This window comes from Gopherus flavomarginatus, chromosome 9 (assembly GCF_025201925.1).
Source record: "Gopherus flavomarginatus isolate rGopFla2 chromosome 9, rGopFla2.mat.asm, whole genome shotgun sequence".
Classification (NCBI taxonomy): domain Eukaryota; kingdom Metazoa; phylum Chordata; order Testudines; family Testudinidae; genus Gopherus; species Gopherus flavomarginatus.
In genome coordinates this window covers 73,570,289-73,588,625 of record NC_066625.1, presented here as the reverse complement: position 1 = coordinate 73,588,625, position 18,337 = coordinate 73,570,289, and the positions used below count along the sequence as shown (strand labels likewise).

General features: G+C 42.7%; 1 protein-coding gene across 4 annotated transcripts in view; it reads right to left on the bottom strand.

Moving 5' to 3' along the window:
- Window positions 1-18,337, bottom strand: part of TRPM7 (transient receptor potential cation channel subfamily M member 7) — a 122,248-nt gene that overhangs the window by 14,664 nt on the left and 89,247 nt on the right. For all 4 annotated transcript variants that reach the window (XR_007776148.1, XM_050966616.1, XM_050966615.1 and 1 more), the window contains exons 28-39: window positions 11,826-11,885; window positions 8,644-8,740; window positions 7,914-7,984; window positions 6,903-6,940; window positions 5,633-5,658; window positions 5,001-5,051; window positions 4,841-4,906; window positions 3,861-4,144; window positions 3,455-3,537; window positions 2,917-3,122; window positions 2,233-2,284; window positions 2,038-2,144 (exon numbers count right to left, since the gene is read on the bottom strand). Coding sequence is in view for 3 of the 4 variants with exons in the window: in XM_050966616.1 (XP_050822573.1) it covers window positions 2,038-2,144; window positions 2,233-2,284; window positions 2,917-3,122; window positions 3,455-3,537; window positions 3,861-4,144; window positions 4,841-4,906; window positions 5,001-5,051; window positions 5,633-5,658; window positions 6,903-6,940; window positions 7,914-7,984; window positions 8,644-8,740; window positions 11,826-11,885 (1,141 nt within the window). In the remaining variant the exon portion in view is untranslated. The remainder of the gene's footprint in view (window positions 1-2,037; window positions 2,145-2,232; window positions 2,285-2,916; window positions 3,123-3,454; window positions 3,538-3,860; window positions 4,145-4,840; window positions 4,907-5,000; window positions 5,052-5,632; window positions 5,659-6,902; window positions 6,941-7,913; window positions 7,985-8,643; window positions 8,741-11,825; window positions 11,886-18,337) is intronic.

Sequence of the window (18,337 nt, the reverse complement as noted above, 5' to 3'; positions counted from 1 at the left end):
CCCTGTTATCTCATGACAGCTTATCTTGCTTAAGAGCCTTTGGTGAGGGAACTTTTCAAAGGCTTTCTGAAAACTCTAAGTACACTATACCCCTGGATCCCCCTTGTCCACATGCTTGTTGACCCCCTCAAAGAATTCTAGTAGATCGGCGAGGCATGATTTACCTTTACAAAAACCACATTGACTCTTCCCCAACAAATTATGTTCATCTATATGTCTGACAGTTTTGTTCTTTACTATAGTTTCAACCAGTTTGCCTGGTACTGAAGTCAGGCTTATTGGCTTGCAATTGCTGGGATCATCTCTGGAGCCCTTTTTGAAAATTGGGTCTCATTAGCTATCCTCCAGTCATTTGGTATAGAAGCTGATTTAAATGATAGGTTATGGACTACAGTTAGTAGTTCTGCCAGTTCACATTTGAGTTCCTTCAGAACTCTTGAGTGAATACCATCTGGTCCTGGTGACTTACTATTATTTAGTTTATCAATTTTTTCAAAAACCTCTTCTAATGACACTTCAATCTAAGACAGTTCCTCAGATTTGTCACCTAAAAAGTATGGCTCAGGTTTGGGAATCTCCCTCACATCCTCAGCCATGAAGACTGATGCAAACAATTCATTTGGTTTCTCCACAATGACCTTATTGTCCTCGAGTGCTCCTTTAGCATCTCAATCATCCAGTGGCCCCACTTATTGTTTAGCAGGTTTCCTGCTTCTGACATACTTAAAAAGCAATAGCAAAAAATTTGTTAAGTCTTTGGCTAGTAGTTGTTCAAATTTTTTCTTGGCCTTCCTAATAATATTTTTACATTTCATTTGCCAGAGTTTATGCTCCTTTCTAGTTTCCTCAGTAGGATTTAACATTCACTTTTTAAAGGATGCTTTTCTGCCTCTCAGTGCTTTGTTGTTTAGCCACGGTGGCACTTTTTTGGTTCTTTTACAACATTTTTTAATTTTGGGTATGCAAGTTGAGCCTCTATTCTGGTGTCTTTAAGAAGTTTCCATGCAGCCTGCAGGGATTTTATTTTTTGCAGCCGCAGCTCCTGGCCGCCGTGGGTGCTGGGGTACACGGCAGCTCCTGGCCGCTGCGGGAACCCTGAGACCTATCATCTGCCGCTGGTGGTGGGGAACCCCATAGCCCTCAGCCACCAGAGGAACCCCAAAGCCTCTGTGGGCATTGGGGGAATCCCCTGAGGTCTCAACTGCCCAACTGCCACAGGTGACGGAACCCCTGAGAGCCCCCAGAGCTGGGGGTGGCAGGGGTACCATGCAGCTTCCAGCCCTCGTGGGCAATGGGGGACCCCCAGAGCTACAGGCGGTGTGGGGACCCACAGATCCTGATTTTGTCAGGGATATCATTAGTAAAAGTCACGGACAGGTCACAGCTTCTGTGAATTTTTTCTTTTTTGCCTGTGACCTGTCCGTGACTTTTACTAAAAATATCTGGGACAAAATCTTAGCCTTCTTAATAGTTAATAAGTTTTTATTTTTTCAAAAAATGTAAAAACTAAAGATTCTCTGTAAAAATGCAAATTCTGTATTTTTCTGCATTTTTCCATGGCAAAAGGATTTCTAGGACCCCTGATCATCATCAAATAGCTTGAAAAAGAACCGGTTTAGGGTCTCTGAACAGAGTAGGTTGGACATCCGCTGTGTTCCACCTCTCTGCCATGAGTGGCAAGAGATAACTGAGGGTCCAGGCTGCCCGAGCCTTTATGCTCTTGAATGGGAGCATAAGGACCCTTAGAAACCGCTATTCAAAAAAATTCACTCTAGTGCTCATGAGGTGCATTCACACCTACTTTGGGATCCATGCACTGGCACATGCTTGAAGAATTTGGTCCACTAGGAAATAACACACACACAAACTTACATTACAAGATTATTATGGTGAAATGCTAGAATTAACGTTACTCTTTTCCATATTCTTTAATTTTTAAAATTTTGAACTTGTGACATAGCTACACACAATTTAAATGAATAGTAAGGGTAAAAACAACCAACCAAACAAAAAAACCCACAAAAAATCCCCACGTACCAGGAAGTTTAAGTTTCCTGCAGCAAGAATTGCAATGGTGCTTAGCTCTGAAGTTTTTGATTGCATCTTCTCCTAAGTTGGCAGGACCAAACACCATATCATATGACCTTTAAAATAGAGCATACATAAGCACGTATGTATTCGTCCAAGTCAAACATTAAATACCAGTTTCATAACAAAACCCATTAATCTTACCTTTTTTCTCCAGCTTTTATCACAGAGGGATCTGTCAAATTTTCACCTACACCTTCACACAAAATACAAGAGTTACATTGGATACAGTATATAGATTAATACTGTAAACCAGAATCCCTCAGCAGTAAGGATTTCCAAATTTGTCATCAAGAACATAAATCAAGGTAGAAAGTCAAAATTTATGAGATGATATACACTCCTGTACAGATGGCTCCCACCTAAGCTCTATGCACCACTTAAATCCCATTCAAGCCCTATTTTTAAAGCTTAAGTGGTTCCTGAACACCATTGCATGCCCATTACTCAAGGTGAATTTTGCCCGGTGAATTTTTCCCAGAGAGAATAAGATTCCTACATCTTAGCTGTGAGTGTTTCCATGTCTGATGGACACTTGAGGATAAATTAAGATACTACAGATATGGACTGAAGATGCCAACACATAAATGTTAACCTTTTTTATTGTGCACACTTTAAGAAAGAAAATAAGAATTCAACTTTTGTCCTAAGTTTTTTCTATAGTATTGTAATGGTATATCAACTAAACCCACTGCTCATTCAAGTAAAGTGGACCAAAAATATTATGTAATGCTATGAACACTATTCACAATCATTCATTAAGGTGCCATGGTAAAGAGAATGTAAAGAGAACTGCCCGTAATCCCAGTTTCAAAATAAGTATGTTACCTTGCAGGTCAAGTACCAGCAACTCTCCTCTTGTATATTCATAAGTCCAGTGGCTGAATGCTAGCATGACCTCTTCTAGCATGTTAGTTGGAATTATTTCATCACCGTTGTTATTGTTGTATTTTCTAAATTCTCCAGTCATGCACTCCTCAACTGCAAACCACTGTCCAGCTGAGTGGCAATATAACAGGAAAACTTCCAGGAACCTTATAAAGAATATATTTCATAAATATTACCAAAATCAATAAGATAAGGCAATTATGCAGTTGCTGCCTGATAAACCTTTTGGTTTGACAAAATTATTTTTATATCTGGCTAGGTTATAAAATACAAGTTCAGTCTAGTCCTTGTTAAGTACCAACAGGAAATATTCTTCCCGAAAGCAGTGGCTGAAGGTTTGCATGTTGACACTTCTTAAACAGTGTTTTTGCAAAGTGTACTGAATCCGAGGACACATTTTTTTCAAATAGTAATATGCATAAAAGTATACTTGGCTAGTAGAAAGTGTGCAGTGTCATGAATAATTTAACATCTTTACCTTGGAGAATATGGAATGGATTTAGGCTTCATTTGATTGAAAGCAAACGTGAGCTTCTGTGCTGCCCTCTGCTGTTGAATTTCCTACAATTGAAAGCCCATACTTCAGTACTGTATTAAATAATGGGGAAAATTTGGGGAATAAAATATCAGTAAGAAGGTTAATGTCTATCCTTTTACTCCCTGTCAGAAGTTGTGTACAACTATACAACTGTTTTAATTCCTTCTGTGTCGAGACTGAATTATTTGACACAAAATAAAAATCTATTGAACAAGAAATATTTCAATTGGCCTTTGATTTGTGTAGAACATTAGAAGCATCAAAACTTTGTTGTATACTAGTTACTGAAAATGTATTTAATATTTTTGCCTGTCAATGTCTAAAAATTGTAAAGAATAAAACTTACTCTCAAACAGAGGTGCAACACTGTCTCCTCTTTGTAAATGCTTGACCAAGTATTCACAACTTCAGGAAGAAAAGATTTGATGATATAAAGATGTCCTGATTTCAGGATATCATATTCTGACCACGTGCATGCTACTTTAACGGCTCGACGTAATCCACCTCCCATCTCCTCTTTACTTAAAAATTCAATTTTAGCACAGAGTCCTAACTGTGACCAGGAAGACATGCTGTTGTTCAAGATGTTGGGAGAACTTTCTTCAAGGCGATACACAGTGACTGGCTCACCTGTAACATCACAGTACAGAAATGTTAATTGTAATAAACTCTGAAAAGAAATACTAATAAGGCTGCAAATATTTAAATATGTTTTAGACATGGATAAATCAAGATGTTAAATTGCTAATGCAATTTGGAGCTCAAAACAGATTGGAAGAACCCTCTCTAATCTTTTTCTTAAACCAGCAGGGAACCATAATGCTTTTGCTTCTCTTATTGGAATTATTAATCACTCTGTTTAAATCAAGCAAAGCACGCCTAGTTACCACAATGATGGAAACCTTATAAAATAAGCATAACAAAAGCAGAAAAAAAAAGTGTCAGTTTGAAGAGCTTTTCCACACAATTTACATAATGCTTTTCAGAAAAGTTTTATAACTCTGAAGACTACTAGAATTAAATCATAGTCTCCTTTACACAAACAAGCTGCATTAGTAAAGATGTGACATCATAATATTCTATGATAATTGAAGTCTGCATTTTGTGAGTGTCTTGTAAGATACTGATACTAGACTTCTATTTATTGTCCTGTAATCTATTTTTGAGATGCTGCCAAAATGGTTGATCAAGTTTGGTCTGCCCATTCTGTATTAAAAACAATTAAGCAATTTTTTAAAGTTTGCCAGATTTCTTAATGAACCAATATTAAAACCTCATTCTGACCTCTCTTCCACCTGCTCCAGTTAAAAAGATTAAGCTTCTTACCTCTTGGAGGCACAGGAGTGAATGGAATGCTCTGTGATAATCTCATCAAGTTATTCCTTTCCACAGCTGTAGAGGAAAGTTATAGAAATCATGAACTCTCAGACCTCATAAAAAGAAATGTGAATTTTTAAACTTAAACTATTCGTTTTATCATACTGACCTGAGTAGTAGTAAGTGGTGTCCATGATCGGCTTGAAAGGAGAAGCAATACCTACAAATGTCAGGAAAGATAAGAGATACTGTATACTGCATGAGCATGTGTGTTAAAATCTTCATACATGCAAAGAGTGCATTTCTTCTCCTTTTTGCTTCCTATGTTCTCAAAGCGAATATTGAGCTTAAAAAAAAGTTTGCTTTGCAAATCTCAGCTATTACATTTAGTTCTTGAATATCTGATAAATTATGAAGCCTGTATGTGCAATATGAATGATTTTTTTAAACCTTATGACAGTTATGGACTGTATTAGTCACTTATATCTACGACTGAGGATAACTATTTAACACTTTCAAAAAAAAAAAAAAAAAAGCACACATTCCACATGCAGAAAACAAGAAATAGTTCTCTCATTAATTACTGCTTTCAAAATCCATAACCTACTTTTTTTCCTAACACTAAAATAAAAGTCACTTTCTGTTTGGTTTTCACCTTCATTCATTTCCATATCCTATCATCTTGTAATTCCTTTCTGCTACCAAATGTTAAATATATTCTCATATTAGAATATGTGGTACATGTGTTGTGTTTGTTGAAAATGTTCCTCTGCTTGTTTGCATTAAGGCAAAAAAGCTTACCATTCAAGGTATCTTCTTCAGAAGGCCTGTAAAAGAGAGAAAGAGTGTGACACATAAAAGTATTAGATGTCACTTGTAAGATAGCCACTTTTTTTTAATCCTTTATGATTTTGACACAGCAGCTTAGAGTCACTTTGTGGAGCTCACATTATTGTTTTATTACTTTACTCTACTTTTCAAGGACAGTAGAAAGTTTCTTAATTATTAAAACACACACACACACACACACACTAGGTATTTGTATGTTGCCAAAGCCTTACTATAAACTCCTCATGTCTGACAGCATATCAACTTTTCATTTCAAGAGCTAAATCCCCCAGAGGTGTTGTATTGAAAACTACTTGTTCAGTTTCTATTTCAACCATCAGATTATTAAATCTATGGCTTTATTAGACAGTTAACTAAATGGGATCAATTACTAATTAATGTAATAACTGTGTAGTTTAAGGGAAGGATTCACAATGAAAGGTAGGTTAAGGACCCAGAAAGCTAAAAATATATAGTTAAAAACCACTTTCACTAACTAGTGTCAAATTAGACCATATATGCAGTGTAGTTGTAGCCCTTTCAGTTCCAGGATATTAGAGAGACAGAGATGTGACTTGAAAGCTTGTCTCTCTCACCAATAGAAGTTGGTCCAATAAAAGATGTTACCACACACCCTGTCTCTCTAAATTAGATCATTTCATTTAGGCGCACATTCTACCCTCAGATGTGCATGTGTGGCTCCATTAACTTAAATGGAACTTGTCAATGCATTTCAATGAATAAAATTAGTCATTTATTAGGAAAAAAGGCCACAGGCCAGATCTTTTATTTAACTTATATGGATACCAGTCACTCAAATAAAACAAATCATGCTTGTAAACAGTTTAATGAAAACATAATTTACTCGCTTTTTCACTTTATTTTGTTTAATTATTGCTCATTGAGTTGAAAGGAGCTGCTCTCCAGTGGCATAAAAAATTAAAAAGGCATTAAGGCAAGACTTTTGTAAGACTTGATCCACTGCAAAATAGTTGACTATTTACAATATGGTGTTTCAGTACTCCCTTTGATTTTTAAAATGCCTACCATTTTCCAGTTTTTAGAGATTACACTTCAGAGATTCATGCTCTCATATTAATTTTTAAGTCAACTAGAATGTTTCAGAACCACTGCCATAATAACTTAAATGCCAAAATTAAAAACCAAAGCCCTAAAGATAGGTAACAGTGCATCAGAAAATATTTGGACAATTCTACCATTACTGATTAGAAAACTTACTTACATTTGATTGCTACTTGAAGGTCTACCTTGTAACCAATCCTTTAAATCAAAAAGAGAGAAAAAAAATCACAAGTATTTTTCCCCCAATACTGAAAGCAGAATGAGTTTACTTAACCTCTTTGTATAGTCTATGTTAAGAGATGAAAATAAAAGGTACTACTAGCAGTATTTCTCAGGACTGTATTGATAAAGTAGTTGAAGTGAAAGATTCAAATATAGTGGAAGGATATCATAACATACTGAAAGAATAATATATTAAGATATACAAGAACAAATAAGTGATTAACAAATAGAAAAGGTGATTATATCCATTATGATTATTTAGTGGATTATTTAAACCCTTTTACTCCTAAGTGAGAACATTATGTATAAAAACAGTAAAGCAACACAAGTTAATGCTTATCCTCACAGAACTATACTGAAGACAAATACACTAATCTTCAACTCCTTATCCTTCCTCCCACTCAAAACAGGACCTCTGCTGTTTCCTCCTAAACCTACTGGAGAACACCCCAAACTGAGCTTTACTCTTTCTATGTAGCCCATCTATTTTTCTTTCTCTGTACATCATCTTGTTCCACCTTCATACTGATTTCCTAACAGTCATATGTTCCCAGCATTCCCATGATAATTTCTGACCAACGGCTGAGCATCAGTGGGGATTCTAGTTCTGCAGGGAGCATGTGTCAAGAGATTGGGGCAATGATGGACACAGTCAGATCTGGATTCCTTTCCTTTTGCTGTCAATCAAAAGCCCTCTTTGAAATCCTTCACTGGATCTCTTACTGAGCATAATTTCCTCAACAGACAGACAGATCCCAGTTTCATAAAAGTACATTTCCTTATTTTAACTAGGCAAGTAAGTTCACAGTGAATACCACAATTGGATGTCAACTGGTCTACATATGAAGGAAGGATTGAACTTTATCTTAATAAAATGTTTTATTTTAGTTATAATTTTACAGAAATTCTTTGAGAAATTTGATAAGACTATCAACTGGAGTATACAAACCGTAAGCAATGCAGCCTTAGAGTCTACTTGCTGAGTATCTTCAGCTGATGCTCTTCTACTTTTGTTGTGAACTAGAAAAGAAATGAATTGACAATCTTACAAGAGAATCAGACAAGTATGTGTTTACCAAAATAGAGGATGCCTTAAATCTTTCCTAACAAAGTGAGCAACTGAGCCATTTAATCTAAACCCTAATAAAAGAATTTAAACACTCACAAAAATTTTCTGTGTGTTACTTGGCATGTCTTCCAAAAGGACAAAAAAAAAAAAAAAAAGGTTTGAAATGCATATGTAACGTAAGTCTAAAAGGAAACACCCTCACGTTTAAATCTAGTCATTTGTAAATAGATTATTAGTTTCAAGTAGTAACATCTATATCTCCCTGTAATTTTTGTCATTTTAAAGTAACATTTTCCATTTTTTATAAGAAATTTGATTCTCTCCTTCGTGTAACTATGTGAAAAAGCACATGAACAGGGGAACTATCTTGGAAAAAACAGTACAACTGACCAAACAAATGCACAAAGTTAAAAACCTTTAGAATATACAGAAGATTCTTTCCTATTCTCAGTTAAGAGTACTCTGGTGTTTCAGGTAATAGCAAGTTAAATGTATATTCAGAGACAAGTTTGATTTTTATGTTGATGCACCCTTTGAAATAATGATGATTATGCATAATTTATAAAATTCAGAGATAACATTGGACTACCAGAAAAATTAGCACACTTACATTGTTCTGAATGAACTGCCAAAGAGTTTTTGTGATATTCTGTAAATCCATCACAAGAGTTAACCTGTCTTAGGTTGCCATCAGCTTGAAGACCAGTCTGTATTATAAACACATAGATTGTTATAAGTCATCATTCCTGAAGTATTTTTCCCCTCTTGAAGCTTGGCAATCTGCTCAGTGTTCAGCATATAACTTCTCTCTCTCTCTAGTACTATCTTTCAAATTTACAGCATAAATACATTTTAAGGGTACCTTTACAGCTTGCTAAATTCACAAATACTTTCTCGTTAACTCAGTACAAATTTTAAAGATGAACACCTACTTACAGCTATCTTGATTCTAATAATTTTAGAGTAAGTAATAAAAACTAGATATATGTTTGAGGAGAAATAAAAAGAGCTACAGTAAACAAAGATAACTGAACAATGTATTAAACATCTCACACCTCTGTACATATATGGTAATATTAATAGACTATTCAAGTATAATTTAATTATGGTACAATTTATAAGTTAATTAGCATTGTATTTTTCAAATTCTAACTCTGAAGATCTGTAAAATTAAACCAGGTTAAATTTTGAAAGGAAATATGAATTTAGGATTTACTACCCCAGATTCTGAATATTTACTAGTAAAGAAAAATATATTGACACTGATATTTCACTGTTGTAAATATACTGTAGCCATATGTGAAAAGTGAATTATTAGCTCCCATTGTATAATTCAGTGTTACAAATTGAAGCTAATTTTCAAAGACATCAATAAGTCATTTAAATATTCTAAGTCATCTTTTCTGGAAAGCTAGAAAATCTTAACACTACTTCTCTAATATGACAATATAGAGGCTGACTATGTTCAACACATTTGATTGCCCAGTAACAAGCAAAGAGAGGGTTAATGTCTACAGGCTTAAACAAAGCCAAAATGGAATGAAAAAGAATACCCACACTGGCTCTTAGTAGACCAAAGTGGAGACATTTATTTGGGTTGATTACTAGATAGCTTGGGATTGATCAATCCCAACTGTTTAAATACCTTCTCCAGCAAAGACTAAAGTCTTGTGCTTCATCTTAAGGATATGAGCAGTGCCACTATTCACATTACATCTTTGCAGCATCATGGCCTACGGAGGGAGTAAGTTCATCCTCAGTTTGTGCAGGTGGTAGGTTTTACAGATAATTAAATACTTTCTGAACACATGCAGAGCCACAGCCAACCCTCAAAACAATACTCAACTGAAAGTTTTGTTTTTCTAGCAAAAATTAGATACAACCTAATCACAGAATATACTCATATATTCATGCATTTCAGATCTAGAGCACACTACAAGCCATGTGAAAGCCAAAGATTACTTGAATAAAATCCACAGATCCATGATTCTAAAGAGCAGAGGCATAGAAGTTGAAAGACTGTGATTTTTCAGGCCTATGACTGTTGGGAAGTTGTAAGGCTTTTTAAAACCAGTTCTACAGCTAAGGCTGGCTTGACAAAGATGATTTCTTTCATATTCCTAAACAGAAATTTTATGTATGCACTCAGAGAGGGAAGTTAGTGTCATCCATAGCTCCAGTCTCACTGTGGTATCTAGGCTTCAATTACTATCATCATTATATCATTTGGTGTCTTGCAGCCATGGCTTTGCAGTGCTTACATTAGAAGTAGGAACCCAACTCCCAGTCAAGCAAAGGGTAACTATTTTAAGTGTCCTGAAAATGCTGGTATGCTTAAAAAGGCAGTCATAGTACATGTCCTGACTCTACTGATATTAGAAAAGCTCAGAGCTGTCAATGTCAAGAGGTTGTTCAGTGGTGTTTGATTCCAGAAAACAGGTGTCACTAGCTAAATTCAAGGGCCACACAGGTGCTCACCTCTCCCCAAGTTCAGGAGCTCCTCATCCCTGGCCCCAGCCCAGAGCCGGCACCCCCAGCTGGAGCCCTCCCTCCTTGCACTCCAACCCTCGGCCCCACCCTCGAGCCCCCTCCCGCACCTTGAACCCCTCATCCTTGGCCCCACCCCCAAGGCCGCACCACCAGCCCGGAGCCCTCACCCCCCCGCACGACAAATCTGAGCCCCCTTCCACACTTTGAATCCATCGGCCCCACCCCCGCCACACATCACCTCCATACTGATGCACATAACAAAACTCATTCCATACATGCATGGGAAAAATTAGAGGGAACATTGGTCTCTAGAGACTTGCAGCTAGAGTGTTCCAGCCAGATATACTGAGCTGACTTAGGCGCCTCCAAAGGTGAAGAGGCAGCATTTGCCCACAGATGAATCTGCTCTATGCACTTATACAGAATCTGTTGTCTATTTCCAGGCAGCCTCTGTTATTCAATATGCCCACTATTGCAGGCATAGGAGATAGAAGTTGTACATATCCAATCACCTGTGGTGCTTAAGTACCTCTAGTACTGCAGAGGACCTGTTAGCTCCCAGCTTTACAAAACTTGCTAGATTGCTGGGCCAGCTAAAATTCTCCAATGCTCCCAACAAAAGTAAAGTCTTCAAGAGAAAGGATTCCCTCCTGAAAACAATCTAAGGGTCAGGAGTGTCAGGCACCTAACATCCTACTTGCAATTAAACATTAACTTTTAATTAGCTTACCTGAGATTTGGCCCTGGCCAGTAAAATTTGATATTAATTTTATATCCTTTCAGATTTTTTGCTTGTATATGGCAAACAATAATTAGAAGAATTTGCTAATTTTTATTTTTTATTTTTATTTTTTAAAGGGCATAACAATTTATGAACAGTTTGTCAGATTAACTTCAAATTTGGTGAGGAACTTCTCGGTTGGACATAGATCAGACTCCTATCTGAACGGGTGTAAGGATTTGGGGGTTTTTTAGGGGGGAGGAAAAGGGAAAGGAAGTGGGAGTGTTCAGAATGGAGTTATAATGGGAAGAAATTCAACCTTAACTGTAGTGCAAATGCTACTAGCACTTGCAGGGAGTGAGTCTACGGACATGCAAATCAAAAAAAGTGATTCACTCAGATAAATATCAAAGTGTTTCTGCTCTTTGGGGTAACCTCCACTATCTCCAAAGTTTTCCTCTTCACACAAGGGATTCTTGAGGTTCTCTCATACTTCATTTTAGAACTCCTGCATGAAGGAGAGCACCGAACTAGATGCAATGGTTCCTCAACTGTAAGAAAATCAAATGCTTCCCATATACCTCATGTTTGGTCAACTCCATGCCCTCCAGAATAGCTTTCTTAAAGTCCTCTTGTTGCTCCTGTGAAAGAAAGTGAAATAATGGATTGAGTTACACAAATTGAAAGTCTTCAAGGTCACATATTGTATTAACTGAGCGCTTTGGAAAAAAACTCTTTCAGAACTCCACTTTTCTCCAAGTGTTATGAATGTACACTAAACTGGAATTCTCACAACTATATATCTAAAGCCCCACCTCATCTATTTGAGAAGCCGTTGACATAACTGCAAGTGGTACCCTATTCTCTCTCTGCTACAATGAGCAAGCTGGATCTTCCACATTATAGTAGCTGTAGATTAAGATATCCGTCTCATATCCACCTCTTACTTTAAGTGGAAATTCAAGTTACCGTATATACTCGTTCATAAGCCAAATATTTTTGGTAAAAAAGTGAGGCATCAAAGAGCGGGGGTAAGCTTATAAATGAGTCTTAACCAAAATTTCATGATTTTAAACTCTATAGAATCATTGAATATCTAATACATTATCGTTTTGTTTATCTAGAGCATCTGCAGGCATGGAGCCCCTCAGCTCCTTGTGGCCGCTGTTTGCCATTCCCAGCCAATGGAAGCTGCAGGAAGTGGCGTTGGGAACGACAAACCATGGCCACTGGGAGCTGATGGGCTCCATGCCTGTGAATGCTCCAGGTAAACAAAACATCCAGGCCTGCTAGTGGCTTACCCTGATGGGCCGGAAGTCAAAGTTTGTCAACCCCTGAAATATAGAGTCAACTTAGGAAAGGGTCGTACAGTTTTTGCTATTTTTACCTAACCATCTTGGGGGGTCAGCTTATAAATGAATGGGCTAATGAACGACTATATATGGTACGTCTTGAGTCTTAATTATTTAAAGTGGACATTTCCAGTACCATAAACAGATGCATACTTTGTATCAGCATTTAGCGCAATCTTTTAGTAATACTCTTGGCTAGCTCAGTGCAAAGCACATCACCTATTCACACTCTAAAAGCAAGAGTCCATCACAAGGTTGGTCACAGATAACCATCTAATCTTGAAGTTAATTCAGAAGTAAGATTTTCTCTTTGGAATTAGGTGTGAACAAATTTAAAATAAACTGTCTGACAGAGGAAGTGAATTACACTATGTCATCTTATTTTATAAGTAGTAGGACACGAAGACAAATCTTCAATCTTAAATACTGCAATTTGCTTTTAAATTATGAATTTCAAATTGGTAATGTTTCATTTTATAGCAATGTTGATAATGTAATAAATCAAGATTAGATGTTTTTCTAAAAGATGTAACTTCCCCAAAACAAACCCTAGAGTGTATGGCCTGTATTATACAGGGGTAAGAAAAGACGGATACTCACCTTTGTAACTGTTGTTCTTCGAGATGTGTTGCTCATATCCATTCCAGTTAGGTGTGCGCGCCGCGCGTGCACGTTCGTCGGAAGACTTCTCACCCTAGCAACTCCAGTGGGCAGGCAGGTCGCCCCCTAGAGTGGCACTGCCATGGCGCTCGATATATACTCCTGCCGGCCCACCCGCTCCTCAGTTCCTTCTTGCCAGCTACTCTGACAGTGGGGAAGGAGGGTGGGTGTGGAATGGATATGAGCAACACATCTCGAAGAACAACAGTTACAAAGGTGAGTAACCGTCTTTTCTTCTTCAAGTGATTGCTCATATCCATTCCAGTTAGGTGAATCCCAAGCCTTACGTAGGCGGTGGGGTCAGAGTGAGAAGTCGCGGCATGGAGCACTGCAGAGCCGAAGGCCGCGTCATCTCTGGACTGCTGGACCAGGACATAATGGGAAGCGAAGGTGTGGACGGAGGACCAGGTCGCCGCCCTACAAATCTCCTGGATGGGCACGCGGACGAGGAAAGCCATCGATGATGCTTGTGCCCTGGTGGCGTGCGCAGTCACATGGCCCCTAGGGGTGTGAGCCAAGTCATAACAGGTCCTGATACAGGACATCACCCACGAGGAGATCCTCTGTGAGGAAATGGGTAGTCCTTTGATTCGGTCCGCTACTGCCACGAAGAGCTGGGGGGATTTGCAGAATGGTTTGGTCCTCTCCAAATAAAACGCGAGTGCCCAGCGGACATCAAGTGAGTGGAGTTGTTGCTCCCTGCGGGACGAAGGGGCTTTGGGAAAAAGACGGGGAGAAAGATCTCCTGGTTGACATGAAAGGCTGAGACCACCTTGGGGAGGAAGGCAGGGTGTGGCCTCAGCTGCACCTTGTCTTTATGGAAGACCATATACGGGGGATCTACCGTGAGGGCCCGGAGTTCTGACACCCGTCTGGCTGAGGTGATGGCCACCAGGAAAGCAGTCTTCCAGGAGAGATAGAGCAGGGAGCAAGTTGCTAATGGCTCAAATGGAGGGCCCATGAGCCGAGTCAGAATCAGGTTGAGATCCCAGGTAGGGGCAGGGGGTCGACCCTGGGGGTAGAGACATTCCAGTCCTTTCAGGAATCTAGTCACCGTAGGGTGAGAGAAAACGGAACGGCCATCTCCCCCCGGATGAAAGGTGGAGATAGCCGCCAGGTGAACTCGAAGGGACGATATCACCAGGCCCTGCTGCTTGAGGGACCAGATGTAATCAAGAATACTGGCGATAGAAACCTCCATAGGGAGGGAACCCCTCTCCGTGCACCAACAGGAGAAACGCTTCCACTTGGCCGAGTACGTCGCTCTAGTGGAAGGTTTCCTGCTGCCCAGTAGTACTTGACGTACAGGGGTAGAGTACCGTAGTTCCGACCTAGTCAGCTACTCAGGAGCCACGGCGTGAGGTGTAGAGACTGGAGGTCCGGGTGACGGAGCCTGCCGTGGTCGTGGGTGATCAGGTCAAGGTAAAGGGGCAAGGGGACTGGGTCGGCCAGAGACAGGTCCAGCAACATCGGATACCAATGTTGTCTGGACCACGCTGGAGCTATCATAATCAAGCGGGCCATGTCCCTGCGCACCTTCAGAAGGACCTTGTGGATAAGCGGGAACAGAGGGAACGCATAGAGCAGGTGCGTCGTCCACAGGATAAGGAAGGCATCCGCTACCGACCCCGGTTCCCACCCTTGAAAAGAGCAGAACATCTGGCATTTCCTGTTCCCTCTGGATGCGAAAGGTCCAGCCGGGGACAATCCCACCTCTGGAAGACCGAGAGGGTGACGTCCGGGCGAAGGGACCATTCGTGCAAAAGGAAGGATCTGCTCAGACAGTCTGCCAGCATGTTCTGTACTCCGGGGAGAAAGGAAGCCATGAGGTGAATGGAGTGGGCTATACAAAAGTCCCAGAGCCGCATTGCCTCCTGACATAGGGGAGAGGATCTCGTGCGCCCTGCTTGTTGATATAGTACATGGTCGTCGTGTTGTCGGTGAATACGGAGACACAGCGACCTTGAAGCTGATGGGAGAACGCTTGGCAAGCAAGGCGGACCGCTCTCAACTCCCGTATGATGATGTGGAGGGCCACTTCCTGAGGAGACCACTGGCCCTGCGTCCTCAGGGTTCCGAGGTGGGCCCCCCTGCCGAGGTCTGAGGCATCCGTTCTTAGGGATGCCGAGGGTTGGGGTGCATGAAACGGGAGGCCCGCACATACTACGGACTGGTCTAGCCACCACCGGAGGGAATCCAATACCTCCTGGGGGATGGTGATAACCGTGTCCAGCAGATGCCTGGCCGGACGGTATTGTGTGATAAGCCAGGATTGGAGGGGCCTCATGTGAAGCCGCGCATAACCCGTAATGAAGGTGCAGGCCGCCATGTGGCCTACGAGGGTTAGGCATGTCCTTATAGAGGTCAAGGGAGCCGTCTATAGACGCCGAATGATGGCCGACAGTGTCTGGAACCTGGACAACGGCAGAACGGCCCTGGCCAAGGTGGAGTCCAGAATGGCCCCGATGAACTCTATCCTCTGCGTGGGGAGCAGAGTGGACTTGTCCACATTGATAATTAGGCCCAAAGCTCCAAAGAGACTGCTGATCTTGCGGACATGGTTGCGGACCTGCGACTCTGACGTGCCTCGAATCAGCCAGTCGTCGAGGTAGGGGAATACGTGTATGCGACTGCGTCGAAGATATGCGACGACGACCGCCATGCATTTCATGAATACCCTCGGGGCCGTGGAGAGGCCAAACGGGAGGACTGCAAATTGATAATGGTGGCGGTCGACCACAAACCGAAGGAAGCGTCTGTGTTGCGGAAAAATGGCTATATGAAAATAAGCGTTCTGCATGTCAAGGACGACGTACCAGTCCCCAGGATCCAGAGATGGGATAATGGTCCCCAGGGATACCATGCGGAACTTCAACTTCACCATATGTTTGTTGAGTTCCCGCAGGTCGAGGATGGGTCTGAGGCCTCCCTTGGCCTTGGGGATCAGAAAGTAGCGGGAATAAAACCCTTTGCCCTTCTCGTTCTCCGGAACCGCCTCTATGGCTCCTTTGTCAAGGAGCGTCCGCACCTCCTGAAGGAGGAATTGCTCATGAGAGGGGTCCCTGAAGAGGGACGAGGGTGGGTGGCGGGAGAGAGGGTGTGAAATAAATTGCAGACGGTACCCCGTTTGCACAGTGCGTAAGACCCAACAGTCGGAAGTTATTTGGGTCCATGTCGGGAGGAAGAACGAAAGGCGGTTGGAAAACGGGGGGGACGGATCCGTGGGGGAAACTGGTACAGCATCCTCGGGCGCACCTTCAAAACGAAGGTTTTGGGCCAGGTGGGGCTTTAGAGGAGCCCTGATTCTGCCCCCCTTGGTTGCCCGATTGTCTGCGCCGGCCATTCCTGCTTCGGTGTCTACTAAAGTCTTGCCGCTGGCGGTACTGGGGATAGGGCCGGCGCTGCTGTTGCTGTTGCAGCCGGAAGGGTCTGCGCTGCATCCCGGGCGTGTGCATCCCTAGAGAGCGCATGATGACCCTATTGTCTTTCAGGCTTTTCAGCCTGGGGTCAGTCTTCTCTGAAAACAGGCCCTGACCTTCAAATGGGAGGTCCTGGATGGTGTGTTGGAGCTCCAGAGGAAGGCCAGAAACCTGTAGCCAGGAGATGCGGCGCATTGTAACCCCTGAAGCCAGAGTTCTGGCGGCCGAGTCTGCCACATCCAAGGATGCCTGCAATGAAGTTCTTGCGACCTTCTTGCCTTCATCAAGAATTGCCGCGAATTCTTGACGCGCATCCTGAGGCAACAACTCCTTGAACTTATCCGCTGCTACCCAGGAGTTATAGGCATAGCGGCTAAGGAGGGCCTGTTGGTTAGAGACCCTGAGTTGGAGGGCGCCCGCTGAGTAGACCTTCCGGCCTAGCAGGTCCATGCACCTCACCTCCTTGGACTTCGGTGCTGGGGCTTGCTGCCCGTGGCGCTCCCTCTCGTTCACAGACTGCACGACGAGGGAGCACGGGGTTGGGTGTACATGCAGGTACTCATATCCTTTGGAAGGTGCCATATACTTGCGCTCCACCCCACGTGCAGCAGGAGGGATGGAGGTCTGTGATTGCCAGATGGTATTAGCATTGGCTTGAATAGTCCTGATGAAGGGATGGGCGACTCTGGTGGGAGCATCCGCTGAGAGAATGCTCACCACAGGATCTTCGATTTCCGAAACCTCCTCAGCCTGCAAGTTCAAGTTTTGCTCTACACACCTGAGGAGGTCCTGGTGCGCCCTGAGGTCGAGTGGGGGAGGACTGGAGGATGATGTTCCCGCCACTGCCTCATCGGGGGAGGACGACGAGGAGACTCCCGGTAGGAGCGGGTCCACGGGGGGTTCTGTCTGTACCAGCACCTCTGATTCTAGAGGGAGCTCAGGGTCCTGCTGGTTAGATTGGTCTTCCCCTGCCGGAGAGGAGGGAGGGCGAGACAATGAGGCCTCCGGAGCCCTGCGCTCAGATGCCACTGGTTGAGGTGGAATGTGTTGAGGGCTCTGGGCTTGATGGTACGCCCAGGGCATCCAGAAACCCCACTGCTGCGGTCCCTGATCCTGCGGAGGAGGGTCATGGAAGAGGGCCGCAGGTCTGTCCGTGTCCAGGGCGTACATGCTGTCTGTCTGTGATGAGACAGACGGCTGCCAGGAAGGCCATGGTGGGGCCGAACGTGGCTGGTAGGGCTCGCTCGGTCTCGACGTCGACGATCTTCTCGGTGCTGGGGACCGGTACCGGGAATTGTACCGGTGCCGGGATCGGGACCAGGAGCTGCCGCCGGCGCGGTGCCGGGAGATCGACCGGGACCGGGACCTGCCACCAGCTCGGTGCCGGGAGGTCGACCGGGGTGCTGACTGCCGACGGGAACGGCTCCTGGAGTCTCGGTGCCGGTAGCGGCGACTCAATCCAGACCGGTACCGGGAGCAGTGAGACTGTCTGGAAGATGACCGGCGCCGCGAGTGCGACCGGTACCGCCGAGGGGAGTGGTGCCGGGACTGCGAGCGGCGCGTGGAGCGAGAACGTCCACGGTGCTGGGACCTCGAAGGGGATCGGTGCCAGCTGGGCAAGTCCAGAGACGGCGCTCGAATTGTCGCAGGCTTGCCTCTAGA